The following is an 18,952-nucleotide window of genomic DNA, read 5'->3' on the forward strand; positions in this document are numbered from 1 at the left end:
TACTAAAAATAAAAAAAAGTTCATCCATATTTCAAATAGATAATAAATATTTTTTTAATATATATATGTATAGAGTTGGGCTCCTTGGAGGTATATATAAAAACAAAATTTTCCTCATAAATACTTGTCAATTGTCATATCGAACTCATAATTTCAAGATTCAACATACTTGCAGTTGCAGGCTTGCAGCTAGAGCGCAAATTTTTTTTCGCTTTGTTTGTGTATTTCGAAAATCATATATGGTAAATAAAATATACTATATCTTCATGCACAGGATAATTTCATTTAAAGTAGTACCTCGATAAAGTAATTTTAAAGTAAGAATTTTTTTTGTCAGGTAATTTTAAAGTAGATTTAACAAGAAAGAAAAACCCAAAAGAAGATTAAGACCGGGTCCAAGAACCGTCTCGGTCTTTTGTAAGCTCCGAACTTTGGTAGAAAACCGTTACCTATGTCATAAAGCCGCCCCAAACTTACAGCCTGAAATTGTTTTCGTTTTTGTTTTTAATTGTAAGAACCGACAATATTTCCAAAATAAACTACAGCCCAGCCGACAGTCTCAAAGGAAGCAAGCACAGCATACAAATGTACAGCTAGGCATCCATTGGCCAACCTGTTAAAATGGAACAGCTAAGCAGCTAAGGCCAAGCTGTAATGGTGCTTATATTCTTTAACACAACTCCAATTTATTTGACCAACCGCATAGACGGATACACTCTACTTTCCTGTCTCAATTCTCTGTCACTTTCTTTCACAGCTATCAAAATTCTACATCTCACCTCTCTCCCTCTCTTAGGCCTCAAATTTGGTTCATTCTTGTCTTCATTTTGCTCTGTTCTAGCACTTGCTCTGCAGAATTTTAAGAAACATTAACAAGGGAAAAAGTAACAATACAAGAATTATGAGCTCTATGTTGCAGAAGGCTGGGACTACTTTCCTGCCTTCATCTCTAGCCACCCGAAACCAGCTCCCGGTCTCGACTAATGGCAATAAAAAGATCAGTAGTGCTGCTGTCGGTGCAGGGCCTGATGGTACCAATGATAGTATTGATCAAGGACCAAAAGGGATCCGGAGGAGGCTTTCTGCAATATCCCTCAACAAGCTGCAGGATTCCATATCTTCGTCGATCCCTGGGGGATCGTTCAATACCATGAAGTCTAGATCCTCCAAGGGGTTGGAGCATGCAGGGAGCTCCATCAGGAAATGGTGGGATTTGAGCTGGTCCTGGATCCTGTCAAGAAAGCCAGCCTTCGCGCAGGATCTTGAGATGAACGACGAAGAAACATCCTTCCTCGGCTCCCACAACAAGGGTAGCTGGCTGCACCTCTTCTACAAGCTCCGATCTGAATTCGATAAGATCCTGTCCCTCCGCTCCTCGTCCAACCTCACCCTTCCTCAGACCTACAAGTATGACAGCATTAGTTCTGGAGGGAAGAACAAAAAATCATCATCCTTCTCCTCCCTTCCCTACCCATCTGGAGGAGGAAGGTAGCTATATGTTTGATCCAATAAGCACACATAAGATTTGTTTACTTGTTTGATTCATATGTGGTTTCTAGTCCTACTGGTTCCTCTTTTGTTGCCTGTTGAAAGGGTGGTAGATCAATTGGATCAAGGTCACTATTCATTCTTTTTCTATTTTCTGCAACTACAAGTAAATTAGTGTGTTAATAATTACATTTATTTATATATTTTATGTTCTAAGCAGCTACGATCAATCTGTAGACTGTACTGTCAGTTTTGTTTCTTCAATGACAATATCTCGCTCTCCTGTATCTTGGTTGTTCAGAATTTCAATATTTTACCTGGTACAAGTCAGGTGTAGATTATTACCAGCACTAATCAGTACTCCCTCCGTCTCATAATACATGTCTCTTTTGAAAAAAGTACGCATATTAAGAAAATATTAATTAGATAAAAATTTCTCATTTGTACCCCTAATAAATATATGAATGTAGACTCTTATTCAACCATTTTTAATTGTTATACAACTTTTAAGAAGGGTAATTTTGGAATAATATCAATATATTTGCATTGAAAACTAAAAATGGACAAGTATTATGAGACAAAAATTTCTTCCAAAAGAGACATATATTGTGGGACGGAGAGAGTACCATGCTACGTTACCCGTACTCTTCATTTTGTCTTGAGTATCCATGTCAGACACTTCACACTCGTACATGAATATGAACGCTCCGGCATTTATCTTAGACAAATACATGTAAAAATTTCAAAATATTGTCGAATCCAATACTCGGACATGTATCCGCTTTCAGCCGAGTCCAGATAACACCGACACCATGTCCTTGCATAAAAAAAAATGGTAATCCCTGTAAGGGTAAATCATACTCCTACCTAGTTAGGATCCTCGGATACTATGAGGTCATTGTTAGCCCTTGAAAAAGCAGTGAAGCACCACAAAAGATAAGAAAAGTAAAATATAAGAATATGTAAAACACCAAAAAGAAAAAAGTAACTAGAACAAATAACAAAACGAAGAAAAAAGTAACTAGAACATATAACAAAACGTATAGTTCGTATGTAAAGGTAAATCCCGAGTCTAATAAATCACACAGGCATCTATGCAACCTAAGTTGATTTCCGGAACAGAAAACCAATCAGAGCGAATAAATCAGTTTGAAATACGATACTAAAATATTAGAGTACTATTTACAACGTATATCCACCTTTACAAATGTGATAAAGGAAAAATCGAAAGATCTATCAAGACAATAATATAGAGCAAATTTTACTATTAACTGTCCAAACAAATGTTACAAATATCTAATTCTTCTTTCTAATTGATAGTTAGTAGAAGACTTCCAGTATACACTTTTGTACGTATAAGAGTAGAGAACTGTAAACTGTCAGAGATATATACATTCAACTGCTTTATTTGAACTCATGATATCCAGTATCTCAGTCACTTAATTGTTTTTTACCCATATTGAAGTTGATCCAAGATATGATCACATCTACAAGCATATCCAGATCCTTTGAAATTCCTGCACGAAGTATAGTTGACTCTACACCAAGTGCGTTCGCTACATCTTTAGTAGCTGGCTCCCACGGTGTTCCTGCAGTCAAATTTGCCAAGAATTCTCCTCCTCTGTTTACTGCATCTACCATTGTTGGGGGAACATCTGGAAGAGCCTGTAACAAGTTAAGTAACTTGAGTTGCATTGCCAAGTTATTTCGAAATGCTAAAATTCTAAAGTAATTTATTACTCATTGGCTGCCATCAACAACATAAAAAAGTGGATATGATAAATAGATTATACAGTAATACTAATCAATGAAATATAAACATAATAATTAGGTATATAAAAACCAATAGTTTGTTCATTCTAAGTGTCGTTAGCACAAACCTGCTGTAAAGGAAGGACGTGATCCCCAGGTAATAATCGAATTGACATATCAAGCATTGAGCTGATTGAACCTGAGCCGAGAACCTGTGCTAAGGCTGGTGTTTCATCGATTGTATCATCCTTGAATCGTATTAAAAGATTTCTGGATATGCCGTAATATGATTTTATCTGAAAATTGACACACAAATAAATTTGAAGAAATTAATTTAGTAATAAACTATGTGAGGTTAGAAGCATGTACCAAGAACAGGTTACAGAGGTCTAACTGTTACTTATAACAGTTATAAAGACTACTACCCAAATTCTAGCTTCTCTTGCTCTGCCTTGCATCGAAAGAAGGCTGTTACCACCGATCCTATATCGTGTAGCAGAAGCCGGTTCAACTTCATTTGTGGGTCTAGTGACAATGCTTTGGTCCTTGAGAGAATAGCACAAGCCATCTCTTTGAAAATCTTGTGCTCATCACTATTTATAGTACGTGCAATGGTACGCTTCTATACTTTGTTTTTATAATTTTATTTGTTTCTTTTGTAATAATACCTTGGAAAAGATAATTCTGATGAAGTCATTTTAAAAAGATAGCAACCATAGACCTCGTGCACAACATGTAAGAATTATGGGTTGATATGTACTGTAAAATCATGCAATACATGAAGTAACCTGGAGCATAACTTTGTCTTAAATAGAGATTTAGTGTACCAGTCTTTGAGTTTCTTCTGGTTTTGGGATAAAATTGTCCCTCCCATTGACCAACTCCATGTACAACGAAGGAAGTTGCTCAAATAGAGGAAGAGCTTGCTTCACAATCGGAGGGCTAAGATTCTGGAGTTGCTTTAGAGTCATCTCTGCCTGCACAATTCACTTGTCAATTTAGTGTCCACAAGTTCCTCTTGACCGACCGATTACCACTTAAATTAACAAATATGATGCAAGAGGATTGGCTAAAAATAGGTTACTATAACCAACAGGGAATAATATCTGTGGATCCAGCCTAATGCTATATCCTACTAAAATAGTTGTTTCTTTTTTACTCCACATAGCTCAAGCAGTTGGCTCAAAAAAAAACCCAAGATAGATATGTTAACATCATTGCCACTTCCACGCTGCTTCGGGGTTTCAGATACATGAAGTAACATCCCAAATTGATTAGGTTGGTAAAGTGGAGGCCTTAACAAGCAGAAGACTACAACTTGATGTACCAAACTAGCTTGCAAATTTCAGCCTATGGTGGGTAGTTGAATGACCACTATGCATTAGATGGGCCTTTGGGGTGTTACCAGAGAACAGTCAACACATTATGGCCCTCTTTAGAAGTTAGAGGTTTGACCATGTGAATCATCTACTATTATTATGGCCCTGTTTGGAAGTCAAAGGTTTGAGAAAAAATTAGAGGTTTGGGCAATATATATTATCATGGCCCTGTTTGGAAGTCAAAGGTTTGAGAAGAAATTAGAGGTTTGGGCCATATTAAAGGTTAGACCATGTGAATCATCTAATATGAGTGCATGGAACTTGGCGAATTAAAATAGCGGTTTGGACTCAAAAAGCTAATTTTAGAAAAGCTAGTTGAAGAGCTTTTTCAATTACAAAACAGCTGATTTGATCAGCTAATCAAAATAGATACTTCAATCAGGTAGTAAAAACAGCTAATTCAATCTGCTAACAACTGCTAACCGCTAATTGCCAAACAGGGCGAGATATGAGTTCCCCAATTCCCCTGGAATATGCAATGATGGAGTTCAAGCACATTAATTAAACTAGGAGTAAAAGGTCAACTGCTGCATCTTCTTTTCAATTAAACTAATCGCAAAAGGTCAACTGTTGCATCCTCAAAAAGGGCAGATACCGAATGAGAAAGGACTATTTATATTATTCCTTATTTCAAGTCTCAATATTAATATTAATAAAGACTAATATCTGACCAGAAAGACAAAGGCTTATGATCATGCTCAGGCAATTCTGCTCTTTTATATAACATAAGACATGCAATAAGCAGTAAAAAGAAGAGTGCATCATTACCCCCAAAGAAATATTTAGGTACTATTTTAGAAGTAAAAAATCTCACCCCAAGACGGAACGTGGAAGATGAAGCAATCTGAGACAGAAAAGGTCCAAAATTTTGTGCCATCGGAACAATAACAGGTGAGAATAATGGTATGGCCATGCTTGCTTCCTAAAAAATGAGCACCTGTTATCAAATTCAAAACTTTTGAAGAGCATGAGAGAGCTCATAAGTGAAACCAGACAAATACTTTCCAAGCCAAATAGTACAGCAAGATGCTTAAATTCATTTCCTACCAGCCATACTTATCTTATAATTTTAACCTCATCGTATAAAAACTATTACATTCCTTATGATCTCAAGAAGCATAATTAATTTACCCGCAGGAATTCATGATTGCAACAGACGTATATTAAGTCAAGAGTAGAGAGGTACATGGTTAAATAAGCACTAGACGTCCCCCCCCCCCCCCCCCCCCCCCCCCCCCCAAAACCCATATTATTGTTTATTTATGCTACGTACTCCCTCTGTTTTTAATTAATTGACATTTGACTTTTTGGCACACACTTGTCAGAACTCTGACCACATAGTCAGAATTATTATTTTAAAAAATTTCTTTTTGTGAATAAAATAATTAGTTTAACATTTGGAAAAACAGAGGGAAAATAATAGAAGGAAGAAATTATTTTAAAATATCTAAACTCTAAGCGTAGCAATTTAGAATTTTGATATTCTATTTGGAAAGGGCAATCTTGCATTTGATCATTCCACAGTTTCAGGAAATATGCAAGCTTGTCCAAGAGAAGGTTAAATTCTTCTGTGATGGCTGCAAATATTACTTTAATAGCATATTACAATGTTGACCATCTTGTACAATGTCTCAGAAATTATTATTTGAACTGGCTTGTTCCAGTTCAGCAACACAGCTTCTTATTTTTCCTTAAAACATATAATACAAATCTGAGCCAAAGTTAAAGAATGAAGAGGACAACTGTAAAGGAAGAAAATGTACAAATAAATAAAATAGAGGTGTCAGGAAGAGTAATAGATCTAACTTGTCATGATAGGGATTAACCAGAGTATTAAATAGTTACTAAAAGCCAAAGCCAAAAAATATTTAGTTACTTGGAGGCAAAGTCAAGTCAATAAGGATCTGATCTCTCCAGATAAGTGAATAATGATCTCTTTTCTCAGAAAACCCTAGCTAAATTGTACTTTCCTCTAATCTCTATATGTACTTCTCTATTTCTCCGATTTATCTGTGATTCTACCACTTTCCACGATAGTTTTCAATAAGAGAAAAGCAGCAGTGAGGCGGAGAAGGAGTTTCAGGAAGGCAAAGGCGGAAGATTATCTGGGCTACGATGAGGTTATAGATTTAATTTTTCTTCAAAAAAAGGCGTATTACAGGACACCCTGGCCTGCCTAGGATTTTTTCCCTAGGAACCTGCCGACTAGCTCCATAGCCAACACAGGTAGGTAAATCGGACTAACGCCCGGGAGCTGGTGAGGTTCGAACCCGTGACCCTTTGGATCAACGCAAGGCCTCGTTTCCACTGGGACAGCTCTCACACTCAGATTTAATTTTTCCACGTGCAAGACAAAAGTTGGAACATCTTAACATGTGCATATCACCACACAGTCCTTTTTACAGTTTGTGCATTACTTCCAGAACTAGTGCTGCACCTATGCTTGCATGTGTAGGACATTTTCTCAGCCAAACAGTCCAATTAAGCACTCCAAGCGATTCAGGAAAATCAAATTAAACTAGATACATACCTTGTTATTAAATGCCATTAGTACATTCCCATTTCTTTGCACAGCATATCGTGAACCTGTTTCCCCATGTAAACAACAAAGTTAACTAGGTGTAAGTAGGTCTGATAGACCTATAAAGGAGGATGAGGATCTTACCGATTAAAAGATGAACTAAAGATCCAAGGGAATGGCCGATTCCAAAAGTAGGAAGATCTTGCACCTGTAATATAAAGAAACTTTGATGGCATAACTGAGGAAGACAGAGTTAAAATGTCATTTTAATTAAATAAACTCACTGGTTCTTGCAGAAACCGAAGACACCTATCAAATTTAAACTGCACTTCATCTGCAATGAGGAAGTGATCAAAACCGCTGGCATAAGGTGTCGCAATCACAAAAATTCCCCTAAAACACAGCAACCAAAAAAGGGGATGTAAGGAAAAAGGGTGAAGAAGACATTTGGGATAACTATCAAGCATTTGAAATTTGTTAACTCTTCCTATACCAGCAAAGGTAAATACACCAAAGCATAAAAAAAACATAAAACGGAAGATAGATAAGAAAGATAATGCTAGAAGTACTGTAGTACTTCTCCAGAAATAGTTAAACCCAAAAAAGCTTAAAAGCTATATAAATAGTTTAGTCACCTACTTTTCAGAAAGCTTCTCCAGAAACAATCGATAGGTAAGCTGAGGAGCAGCACCGACAAATATGCCTCCAACAAAATGAACAATGGCCCTTGGCGTTGAGTTTCTTGGTTTCAGTATCCATGCTCCCTGAGACGATGACAGTAAGCTTACAAGCAGAACCATAAACCGAGAATCGATTACTGTATATTTGTTAGAATGATCTGACAATAAAATACTCATCGTCATTGTGAATGACAGCCTTTAGCCAACTAGGGTGTTGAGGTAAAAGCAACTGCTCAGGAAGAGCCAAATTAGAACAGATGCTATATGTGTGAGGATTTTGGCTTGTCCCACAGAATCAGCAGGCTGTACTTGTCAAAGTAGCATAAATTTCAAAACTTCTTCCCTGCACACCAAATATTTATCTAGTACTCTTCTTACTACCTGTTACTAGCCTAGAAAAAGTCCGACAACGGAATGAGTTGTCATCACTACTCTTTATCACATAGTTTTTCCAAATTTTTAATTTTTTTAAAAGCATATGTTATAATAGTAAAAGTATATTCATAAGTCATAACTCATAACAATTCATTAAAATCGAGATTCTAATAGGATTTTCTTTTCACTGAGATTTTCTATCCCATCTTTTCATATAATGTTTCAATTTTATATCTGCCTGGGTCTTTGCAAAATAGTTGTTTTATTCTTTTGGAGTAGAAGTAGAGTCTGCCAGCCAATATCTTTATTGCCAGTGAATCAACACCACAGTTCAAGACAAAAGAGTGACCTTAGTCAGAATCTTCACAGTACAACATCCATGGAAGCCAGTGTTGGCCAAACTCCATTTCAGACCCCAAAATTTTCTAAATCACCTCTTATTACTATAGTTATAATATCCTCTACTCGGGCTTAATTTAGAAAGTTGCATAACAAAGCCTACATACTGATATCAGAGATTTTTGGTCATCCTACTGTTTCGATGTTACATACTAGCCCCTATTGTTTTGAAACCATATGTTTCATTTCCGCGGAAGGAAAATAGTTGTTAATTGTCTTGTTTACAGGACAGACGCTATTCTCTCTTAAAAACTTATGTCGAAACTTCTTACAATTGTAAAGTTTTAGAATTTGAAATCCACATATGAAAGCTATAATACTATGAAGTCTTACAAGGAAAAAGGCATCATACGTAAAATTCTTCTCCAGAGAGATTGAGGGAAAAGAAGGTCAAATGACTGCGAGAACACATTCCAAGTCCAACAATAAGGCAGACCATATTGTCTACATTTTCAAATATGCTTCTATGGACCTATTTGACCTAGTTTTCTCAACAAAATATTTTTTCATATTAATAAAAGCTAAACCATATATTTTATATCTTGACTTTGAAATAGAGGGAAATAGTGAAGCAAACATTAAGAACACCATGTAAATTGTAAAGGAATATGGGAAAAGTCCAACTTGGGATGGTGGAAAATTATTATCGACACCGAAGGAGTAACTAAGAAGATATTTGCTAATTCACAAAGAAAAGACAGGGAAAATGAGTTTGGAAAATGATGATCAGTGTCAGCAACTTGGCAAAATCAATCTTATTGATACTTTCTTTTCAACTCCTCAATTTGTTTCCGGTTTCAACCACCTCAAAAGCTTGAGTAATACAGCTCTAGCCTTTGGACATGGTTGGCCACTCAACTTCACCATTTAAAAATTTGAGTAACCTTTGACCAATATTAGCATCTGTCCAATCAATATTTACCATTGCTTACTTCCCACAAAAACAATGAGCCATCAACTCTGTAGGAATAGGAAGATCTTTAATTAAACTTCAATTTTTGGAATTCAGAGTTGAAAATTTTCAATTGTTAATTTGTTATGTTTTGTGAATGTAATGACATGTAAATATCACAATAAACGATTGTGCACCTGTTGGTATATGTCAGTTGTCAAAGATAATTTACTTTCATCAAGTCAGTTGGTATATTTAATGTCTAGCCAGTAACATATAGTTTAATATGAAAATATGACAAGTTGACAACTAATATATACATTTTAGAATATGATTGTTTGCTGGTAAACTGACAAGTGACAAGTGCAGCCACATAATGCAATTTCCTCTATTCTATAACAAATTTTTTGTAAAGGGAAGTCAAGACCACCTGAAGTTGTTTAAGCTGGGGTCATTCTTGGTGATCATTGATGAGATTGAAAGCAAAAAAAGAACGTATCTGGTATCCTACAATGCAATCCAACAAAGCGAAAAGGCTAATATTTTGTCCTAAATGCTAATTAATCTCAGGATGACGTTCCATCTTGAACAAACTGAGATTGTAAAACAAATGTTCAGTTAGAATTAAGTATATGAAATGGTAATCTCATCTGGGACAAGATGAAGAAACTTGCAAGCGTAAAGTTGATAAACAGAAGGACCCTATAAACGAGGCTAGATAAAAATGCTGAAGGCCAAGTCCTAGTTTGTCAAGGTTGCACATGCAGGTTCTGTTTCTGCTAAATCCACATCTGGCTTAGTTATAAAGTTTCAATAATTCCATTTCTATGTGGAATATAAGTCCACCGATTGTGCCATTATGGTTATACACTACTTTTAAATTCCCTCATTCTCATGAGTAGAAGTAGATGCCGAGCAAGGAATTAGATAATTACTATCAAAGGAACAAAGACGAATTATATATCTTAAAGGATACCTCAACTTCGGTCCAATCTCCAGTACTACCGAAACCAACTTGAGATTGTGCCACAGTCGCTGTAATTACTCTGCAAATGAAGAGGACATAAGTGTTGCAGTTGGCAATTTCATTTTAGCTGATACAAAAGAAAATTGAGATGACTCATCCAATAGGCTATATAATCATAACAAATTAGTAAATTAAGCTTACTCCAGATGCAACAAGAATAAGGTTTAAAGAACTGAAAAAAAAAAAGGAAAAAAAATTATGACATCTCACAATGTGTAAGATGACGTTATCACAACTAGCTTCACTAATATAGGGGAGAAACAAATTAACTTTGTTATGGTATATAAATCACATTAACATATGGTTTTGTTAAGGGACAAAAATAGGTCATGCCAAGGTAGAGCATAACTTGTTAATTGGTCAAGAACTCTAAATTTTGTCTTAATACATGTAAAAAAAGCAATGGAGAAAACAAAATTGGACAAGCAAGCAGAAGTTCCTAGAAACAATGATGGTGAGGCCACACGATTATTTGCAAACTTATTGTCCCGCTAGATGATCCCTTCTATGAGAATATGATAATAATATCGCTGCAAAATATTGAAAGCAAGCAGTTTCGAATGCAAGACAAATGTTCAACAGTTTTACCTTAACTTTTGTTTGGTAGGCACCAAAAGCATTTTAAGTCACTGTTGAGTAATGATATTTCATAGTGTTGTATTTAATCGGTGAATATTTTTATTATTGATTTTAGTTTGGTATAATGTTTTGTGTAGGAAAGATGATATTTGAAGGATTGAAACATTTAGAATATGATTTGGAAGTTATATACAACATTTAAAAAGTAAAATATCTCCAAAACAGTTGTTTTGCACTTTTTGAAAAGTGTAGAACCATTGTTCTCACTGTTCTCGCAAACAAACTGTTCTCACTTAAATCACTGCCTACACACACACACGCACGCACATATATAGTAATAGGGGTTTTATATGGGAATAGAAATCAGAATTCATTTATAGAAATAGTACCATATTGGATAAATTAAATTAGAGTATTTAGCACATGAAGAGAGATTGTGTGCGTGTGAGGAGGGGGAAGGGGGGTAAAACCTCACAAGTCAGAAGTGTGCTAAAGCTTGCAAAAAGAAATTATTTCTCTCTATTTTGTTTGTGACATGATTTTTCTTTTATTCTCTCATGAATTAAACTTCCTTGGCTAGTGTCATATAAAGCAAATCAATGCACTTGATTTCCAAGTTTTAAATTTTCATTAGGTTAAGTTGGCGATTTTATTGTCTTGTTAGTGTTTATACGTTTGATGTTTGTTCGGATGTCGTGAACCTTGACATAATTTAGTGGCTAAATCTAAGTACAGGCCTTAGTAGTAAATTGAGTTGCTAATCAAATACACGAGGCAAAATGACATGACTACTGACGAGGAGTCAAGGACATACAGTTGTTGCCAAGTATTGTGGAAAGTAATTTGATGTTTAAATCTAGGGGGAAAATATAGAGGTACTTTATTTCTCAAAGCCTCAAACTATATAAAACGTGATAAATTGCAGGGTCCAAAGATGATAGACAAACTAAAGTCAAGCCTGATGGGTATTTTAATTTTGTTGTTTCCAAAATTATCATTTTCACCATTTAGGAGCTGCAAGTTTAAAATATAATGCTTCTACAGCCTAAGCATGGACTATAGATTGCACTTGAAATGTGCTCTCAGCCCTTGATTATTCAATGTAAACTCGCCGACGAGATTTTTTTTTTTTTTTCAACGAATCGCGAGGAGAATTATGTCAGGCACAAAATTAAGATATTATTTGTATTCTTTAATGAATATATGAATATAGAATAGTTATAACCAACTTAGTTTAAATATAATTATAATATTTTATGTAAATTTTAAAACATGTCAGCAGATGAGTATTAGGTATTAATTACCGATTAAGATTGGTTTTCTTTATTCAAGTACAAAATTTGGGTGTTATACTACTAGTTTGTTGGGTTCAATATGTGGAATATTGTCCATTGTCCATTTTGTTACATTCAACTATATAATACACTTGCCGAAATTGTGTGCACCGCATACAACACTATAACCATTTCACATTCATATACTTGTCATGATTCAGCACACTTTCAACAATTTGTGCATCACATAGTGTAGCCATTTCACAATTAATGTACGCACAGTAAAGCAAGGAAGACTTCATCACGCGAAGAAAAATGCACGGGTGTGGAAAAAAGTGCATCCCTGCAAGTCAGAAACGCAACACGTGGAATCTCCCCTGTTGCTTAAGTTTGCTATTTTCAGTTTTATATTTAATCATAAAAAAATCCTCCTCTAATAGAATAGGTCAAAAATATTGTAGCAAAAACTCCTAATATGTAGCAAAGAGCGCAGATAAAATTACGAGGCATGTTACATGTTTCAGAAAAAAGTTGAGGAATATGATTGACTTAATCTTACTAAGGCAGGTCTAATCGTCTTATCTAACCATCATAAGTAGCTTAATAATCTAGGAATTGCATCATATAAACACAAAATAAAAAGTCATACACAGTTACACATATAATTGGCGAATAAGGGGGAATTGTGGAGAAACAGACCAACCTCTCAATCTCGGAGTAAAGTTGGATGGAGCTTCTCTGCGGTTTATTGGTATTACTTGCAGGATCATAATTATCATTATTATTGTAGTTGCAATATATTCTTCTACTGGATAGGCTTGGGCTGCTGATATAGTGATTTTTGAAGAAGAGTGTGTGATGAAATTGGTGGTGTTTTTTGGAGGGGAAGGATCCGAGATGAATAGGAGGAGGCGTTAACAACCAACTGCCACCCATCCCTCTGTTTGAATTATGATTGATTATCGGAGATACAAAGAATTATGAGTTTCAGTTTCGGCAGTATAAACGCAACGTATACTTGCAGCCCCCAATTCGGTTGTTTACTTGTTTGGACAAATAAGCTCCCCAACTGTGTGGTCCACGGTGTTATATGTGTGTACTTCACTAGTTACGTTGCGTATATGTTTTTCTATATGTACCAAATCACTGTTCTTTTATTGTAATAACGGTCTAATATAGATACAGCTAAAATACGCTGTCAAATGAGTTACAAGCATATTTACTTAAATTAATTACTACTCTATGACAAAAAAAAAATAATAATAATAGTAATAATTACTGCTCACTCTGTTCCAATTATATTTTTACAGATTTTTTTCCAGAATGTCTCATACAATTTTTTACATTTTAAAATTTATATAAAAAAAAATCAAGAGATCCCATCAGGCCATAGCTTTCCACTTTTCCTCCACCATTTCACCCACTTTTATTATCTTGTATGTATATATATAGTATATATTGTATATATTTAATTTCTTTTACTTATTTAAAGTATATGATATGATAGCGAATTTTCAAATGCTTATTCGAGTTATTAATAAAATCATCATCGAAAAAATCTGGGAAGAGAAGTTGGTATTATATTTATATATGAAAAATTATTTTATTTTACTTGTTATAATTTACGTTAAACAAATTGGGCCTACCAACATTGAACAACCCAAAAAGATTGAAAATGGGGAAAGTGAAGGTATGAAATCCAGTACAGAGAATATCAACGACGAGGACCATGAAGGATTCGAAATAGTAAGCCCAAACAGGGCCCAGTAATTAAGTCAAATGGCAAAACCTTCGGTCTCCTCTGTCTCAACATTAAAAGCACAGGGGTTCAAGAGCTACATGAACTTGTGACAAAAACTTGTGAAGCCCCTCTGGTCTGGTGTTGATTCATGTGACTGCTAATAAGGCTAACCAAAAGCGCACCGCTCTTCATTTATTTACTTCACGTTTCCTTGTTTGATCATCTACTTTGCCGATGCTTTCATTCATTATCTATGTTAAGCAACTAAACTCTATCCTCTTTTCATTTCAAGCTTGGTTCTTTGGCCTTCCAATAAGAAGACCAATGAAGGACTTGTCATTGTTCCTCTTAAAAAACACGATGACAGCCCGGATGAAGAAAGGCTTCAAAAGTTTCTGTAACGGTGATGGTTCAACCTCCACCCTCAATCAGCAGAAGATGAAATTATCAGAGGAGGTTGAAGCTGTGACCGCGGATAGAGAATCTTCTCTGCTGATGGAAAACATGGAGAGAACTAAGCATGATGATAAGAACGAGGCGACGACGTTGGAGGAGATGATAATGCAGTTGGAGTTGGAAGAGAAATTGGCTAGAAGAAGGGAGGAAGAGTTTAGTGCAGGTGAAAGGTCAAGAATGCTCCAGCAGCAAAGGAGGATGTCTTGTGTTAATAGTTCTGATATTTTGCGGTCTGCCAGGAATGCATTGAATCAGTACCCTCGTTTTTCTCTGGATGGAAAAGATGCCATGTATCGATCTTCGTTTAGAAACTTTGGTGGCCCGGTGGATAACAACATTGATGCCAACATCAGTGGTGCTCGCAGGAGTACTAGTAGTAATAGATCAAAGTCAAGTTGCAGCTGCTCCTGTAGGATCTGTAGGCACAACCATCAGTACTCCTACAGAGCGGTGAAAAAAAATGATGAGCGCCAATTATGTTCGTGTAACCATGTTGATTCTAGAGGAATTGGTGGTCGTGGTGGAGGACAGCAGCTGAGGCCAGTAAAAGTAACTGGAGATGAGAGTTGTAGTGTGGTTTGGTGCAAACCGGGACTGGTGGCAAAGTTGATGGGGCTCGAGGCCATGCCTATTCCAGTACTACAACTTATGAACAATGGTAACAACAATAACAAGATGATGACAGGGAGGAGATTATCAACTAGTTCTGCAGTTGAAAATAGTTACAAGAAGCAAAACCAGCTTCAAAGGACTAGAGGAAGAGAAGGTGCTGTCAGAGTTGATTCGCACAATGACAGCTCGGCTGCATATAACAAGAGACCAGGAACAAGTGACAAGAAATTCTACCTGCATCCGTCTCACTCAAGAATCACTGACAACCACATTATGATCAGGAAGCATGCTCCACTGGAGGAAGTCAAGGAGTTCGAGGAACCTGGCTGGCCATTGCGCCACCGTTTTTTGTAGACTCCTGGATGCATGCACACACATGACCCAAAGTTGAATCAATTAAACCAATAAGTTTTAAATGTATCATTCTCTCCAGCTTCTTGTTAATTTGATCCCACGCCAACAAAATAAAACATACTTTAAAATGCCTACTTCAGATAGCAACAACAATATGCTACAACCACCATCGCCAGTAGCATACATACAGATTTGAAAATTTTGGCTTGCTTCTTCTATTGATTATATGATTCAAAACTCAGAGCTAGCTAAGCGTGTTCCGTGGAATCTCATACATAATCTGTTAAGACTGGTAGAGATATAGAACCAGGCTAAATAATTAAGCTTCTTGTTATATACCAAATCATACTAATTCCATTTTCTTTTGCCAGACAAGCAATCCTTTTAATCAGTGACATAAATTTGATGGTTTCTTATGACTGTAATTGAATTGAAGTTCATCCGATTCAAAATTTCATTCCTTACTCCGTTATTCCCCAATGTTTCATGCCGAGTGTAAAGTGAGCTAGCACGATAATATATTTTAGATGCACCGGCATATCCGATAGCCATAGTCAAACCATCATCAACTAAGAGCCGGTGATGGTGGTTAAAGTCTCATTAACCAAATTCTCCGTAATCCATATCTGCTAAAGGTGTAAAAAATCTGTAATTATATATAAATACCAAGAGAATATTTATTCCACTTGCGACAAATTGGTCGAGAATATATTGGCGGTCTAATAGCATTATTTTGCCAATAATTATTGGAGTACATATAATGGCCAAGGGCCCAATTATACTCTGTTCTCATGTTTATCTGCAGAGCTTTTTACACGTCCAGGGGATCTTATTCTTGATCCACATACACAGAAAGAAAGCTAGACAGAGAATCCTAATTGAAAAGTGCCACAGGGACAGCTCCATGAATTGATTCAGTAAATAGCAAAGGTCGTATTATTAACTGATCTATCTGGTTCCTCTCCTCTATAAATACAGGTTTCATGATTTATAGAACTTGCACAAGTGCTTAGTTGAATCTTTTATACGAGCGAGAAGAAAAATGGAAAGCGGGCAGCAGAAACTGAAAGGGATGATGAAGAGTAAGCTTGTGATGTCTTTTTATAAAGCATCAAAGCCTTCTCCTCCACCGTCTCAGGCTGGGAGCGTGAGGTCATCTTTATCGACACAGAAAGTGGCTACTTTCACCAAACAGAAGAGCTTTGGACGTTCTGACGGATACGTTCATGGTCCAGACGGAGGTGGAGGTGATCGCGGTGTTGACAACAAAGCTTCCAGTTATATTTCTTATGTCAAGGAGCGACGCATACTGGAGGAGCTGGTTGTTACAAAGAATATTGGAATGAAGGATCAGGACAAGTCTACTAAATAGTTCCCCTTCTCTAAAATGCTATAAATAAATGTATGCCGCTTCAATCATCATTCCTCGGCACTAATTCTCAGTACTCCAGTCTAATTGTGTATAATAGATATGCCTGTCTATGTTTCTGAAATGTATTCTGCATGCTTCATGCTATACATTTATGTTTGCGTGGTTTGGTGTTGAGTGTAAGTGTGCCATCATATGTGGTTTTATGTGTGATTGTGTTTGTAATAATTGCAAATTCACAAAATTATCTGAAAAGCTATGCCTGTAAATCAAGTGATTCTCTTGGTTGATGACCAAGAGCACAAACATGCATAAAGGTAACATAGGCAATTACCTTCTTGTTCTGAATATGCTAGGCTAGTCCCACTCTTATTCCACTACAAAGTTGTTGCTAGCTACAGTATTATAAAGGAAATAAGCCGGCTTTTATTGATTCCACAGAAAAACAACAAATACTGCATCAAGTCTCACACGAATGTTACATATCCCAAATTTTGTCCTAAATAACGTGAAGACGGATTATTGATTTTAATTGGGTGGCTTATGTGCATACATTGAATCCTGTCATTCTTAGTGTGAGTAGAACCAATCATACATCGTCAACTAAGATTTGGGAAAAAAATGAGAAGAATTTTTGGAGTACCTGGCATTTTTCTAAGTCCTCGTACTCAAGTTTTCTTGGTAGATATAAATAGCAGAAGAAGTGGCTAAAACATAACTAGAGACTAATAGCTACGTTAGAGCAAATGAAAACAACAGAAGAACCAGGAGAAGAATTCTGAAGGTTGGACCCAGATCTTGGTAACCTGGTATTATCATGTCGTAGCAATAATAATGGGATTTATAGGTAGAAACAACACAAATTATAATTAATCTAGATAAATATGAAGTTTGATAGCTATCATGAAGAGGCAAGCGAGAGCAAAGTAGATCAAGGCATGAACCATAATGGCGACACCGCTGGTGCGGAAATTACAGAATTCTACACAGTCATGGCTTCCGGGTAACTGAAACAGCAGCCCTGGCGATAAGAGCACGAATAGCACCACTGCCACCAGTACTTGGCCCCAGTCTGCCATCTCGGATTTCTTCTCTATAAATATGCTTTGCCTGGGAAGTATGAATAATGATGTACTAAAACTAGTGCAACTACACAGCAGGAAGCTATTGTATTTAGAGATCTGTAGTGATGATCAAGTAAAACTACTACAATAAGACAAGACGAAGCTATTTTGTTTAGAGCGATGGTTGGTATGATGATACAACTACATCTATGTGTACAAGAAATCGACTGACCGATAAATAGAGTAAGAAATGAGAGGCTGAAACAAAGTTTGTTCGATATTGAGGTCCCTCCCTATGTTTGGAGATGAAGTTGCGTCTTGTCTTTGGCATTGCTCTTGTGCTCGGAATATCAGTTTTAGTCGTAAAAAGATCGATAAATTGTTCATAAATTTAAAAAAATAATAATTATGAACGCTAGTTTTTAGGAAAGACATATCCTCTCAGCTTCTATAGTTTTAATTGTGATCGTTTAAACTATTAAAATACGATTATATTTAAATGTTAATGGATTCTTTTAACCTCATAAATTATGAAATTTGTTTGATTGTTCAGAATATTTTTAATTTTTTGAAATCCCACTAAAATTCATCGGATTTTGAAGTATTGTGTTTAAATCGTAAATAATCTATATCGATCCTGCGACATTTTATGAAATAATCCGCACAAAATCAAAAATCAGATATAATTCATTAAAATTCATAGATTAAAATAATCTATTAAAATCTTAGTTGAATACATCCCGTCAAATTCTGATTTAATCAATCAGAGAAACTTATAATCAAACTTCTTCTGATGACTTATTTTTATTTTTAGAATTTGATTTTACAAATGTATATGACTATTTTAAAAGATAATTTTTAATATTTTATTACGTTTTGTCTATTGTGTGCTCATAAATGCTAAGTACTAAATTGTACTATGTATTTAGCGCATTTTAATTGGTGTAGTTCTTGTATACATACTCGAGTCAATTGAAATAAAATAAATTT

General features: G+C 35.8%; 4 protein-coding genes across 4 annotated transcripts; 2 read left to right on the plus strand and 2 right to left on the minus strand.

Moving 5' to 3' along the window:
* The first annotated feature begins 765 nt into the window (after window positions 1-765).
* LOC108208910 (uncharacterized) lies at window positions 766-1,737 on the plus strand. Its single transcript, XM_017379522.2, has one exon. It carries the CDS (start codon window positions 902-904, stop codon window positions 1,490-1,492), a length of 591 nt encoding a protein of 196 aa, XP_017235011.1. The 5' UTR covers window positions 766-901; the 3' UTR covers window positions 1,493-1,737.
* Window positions 1,738-2,722: 985 nt separating this feature from the next.
* LOC108209821 (uncharacterized) lies at window positions 2,723-13,468 on the minus strand. Its single transcript, XM_017380954.2, has 10 exons — window positions 13,070-13,468; window positions 10,463-10,532; window positions 7,780-7,904; window positions 7,425-7,533; window positions 7,285-7,348; window positions 7,150-7,205; window positions 5,434-5,541; window positions 4,068-4,217; window positions 3,369-3,536; window positions 2,723-3,153 (listed from the first exon to the last, which is right to left on the minus strand). The coding sequence occupies exons 1-10, from the start codon at window positions 13,300-13,302 to the stop codon at window positions 2,920-2,922; spliced, it is 1,317 nt and encodes a 438-aa protein (XP_017236443.1). The 5' UTR covers window positions 13,303-13,468; the 3' UTR covers window positions 2,723-2,919.
* An 812-nt stretch (window positions 13,469-14,280) lies between these two features.
* On the plus strand, window positions 14,281-15,872 carry LOC135150769 (uncharacterized). The gene has a single exon (XM_064087817.1). It carries the CDS (start codon window positions 14,342-14,344, stop codon window positions 15,527-15,529), a length of 1,188 nt encoding a protein of 395 aa, XP_063943887.1. The 5' UTR covers window positions 14,281-14,341; the 3' UTR covers window positions 15,530-15,872.
* A 1,777-nt stretch (window positions 15,873-17,649) lies between these two features.
* LOC108209882 (uncharacterized) lies at window positions 17,650-18,301 on the minus strand. Its single transcript, XM_017381072.2, has one exon. It carries the CDS (start codon window positions 17,975-17,977, stop codon window positions 17,768-17,770), a length of 210 nt encoding a protein of 69 aa, XP_017236561.1. The 5' UTR covers window positions 17,978-18,301; the 3' UTR covers window positions 17,650-17,767.
* Between the last annotated feature and the right edge of the window lie 651 nt (window positions 18,302-18,952).

The sequence above is a fragment of the Daucus carota genome, chromosome 2, assembly GCF_001625215.2.
Source record: "Daucus carota subsp. sativus chromosome 2, DH1 v3.0, whole genome shotgun sequence".
In the NCBI taxonomy this organism is placed as follows: Eukaryota; Viridiplantae; Streptophyta; class Magnoliopsida; order Apiales; family Apiaceae; genus Daucus; species Daucus carota.

Excerpts from the sequence above, each read along its gene's own strand:
- LOC108208910 (XM_017379522.2), top strand. The coding sequence starts at position 902 with ATGAGCTCTATGTTGCAGAAGGCTGGGACTACTTTCCTGCCTTCATCT.
- LOC108209821 (XM_017380954.2), bottom strand. The coding sequence starts at position 13,302 with ATGGGTGGCAGTTGGTTGTTAACGCCTCCTCCTATTCATCTCGGATCC. Across the intron at positions 7,534-7,779 it reads CTGGAGAAGCTTTCTGAAAA|GGGAATTTTTGTGATTGCGA; the intron begins GTAGGTGACTAA and ends GCTGTGTTTTAG. Across the intron at positions 4,218-5,433 it reads CTTCCACGTTCCGTCTTGGG|GCAGAGATGACTCTAAAGCA; the intron begins GTGAGATTTTTT and ends TGAATTGTGCAG.
- LOC135150769 (XM_064087817.1), top strand. The coding sequence starts at position 14,342 with ATGCTTTCATTCATTATCTATGTTAAGCAACTAAACTCTATCCTCTTT.
- LOC108209882 (XM_017381072.2), bottom strand. The coding sequence starts at position 17,977 with ATGGCAGACTGGGGCCAAGTACTGGTGGCAGTGGTGCTATTCGTGCTC.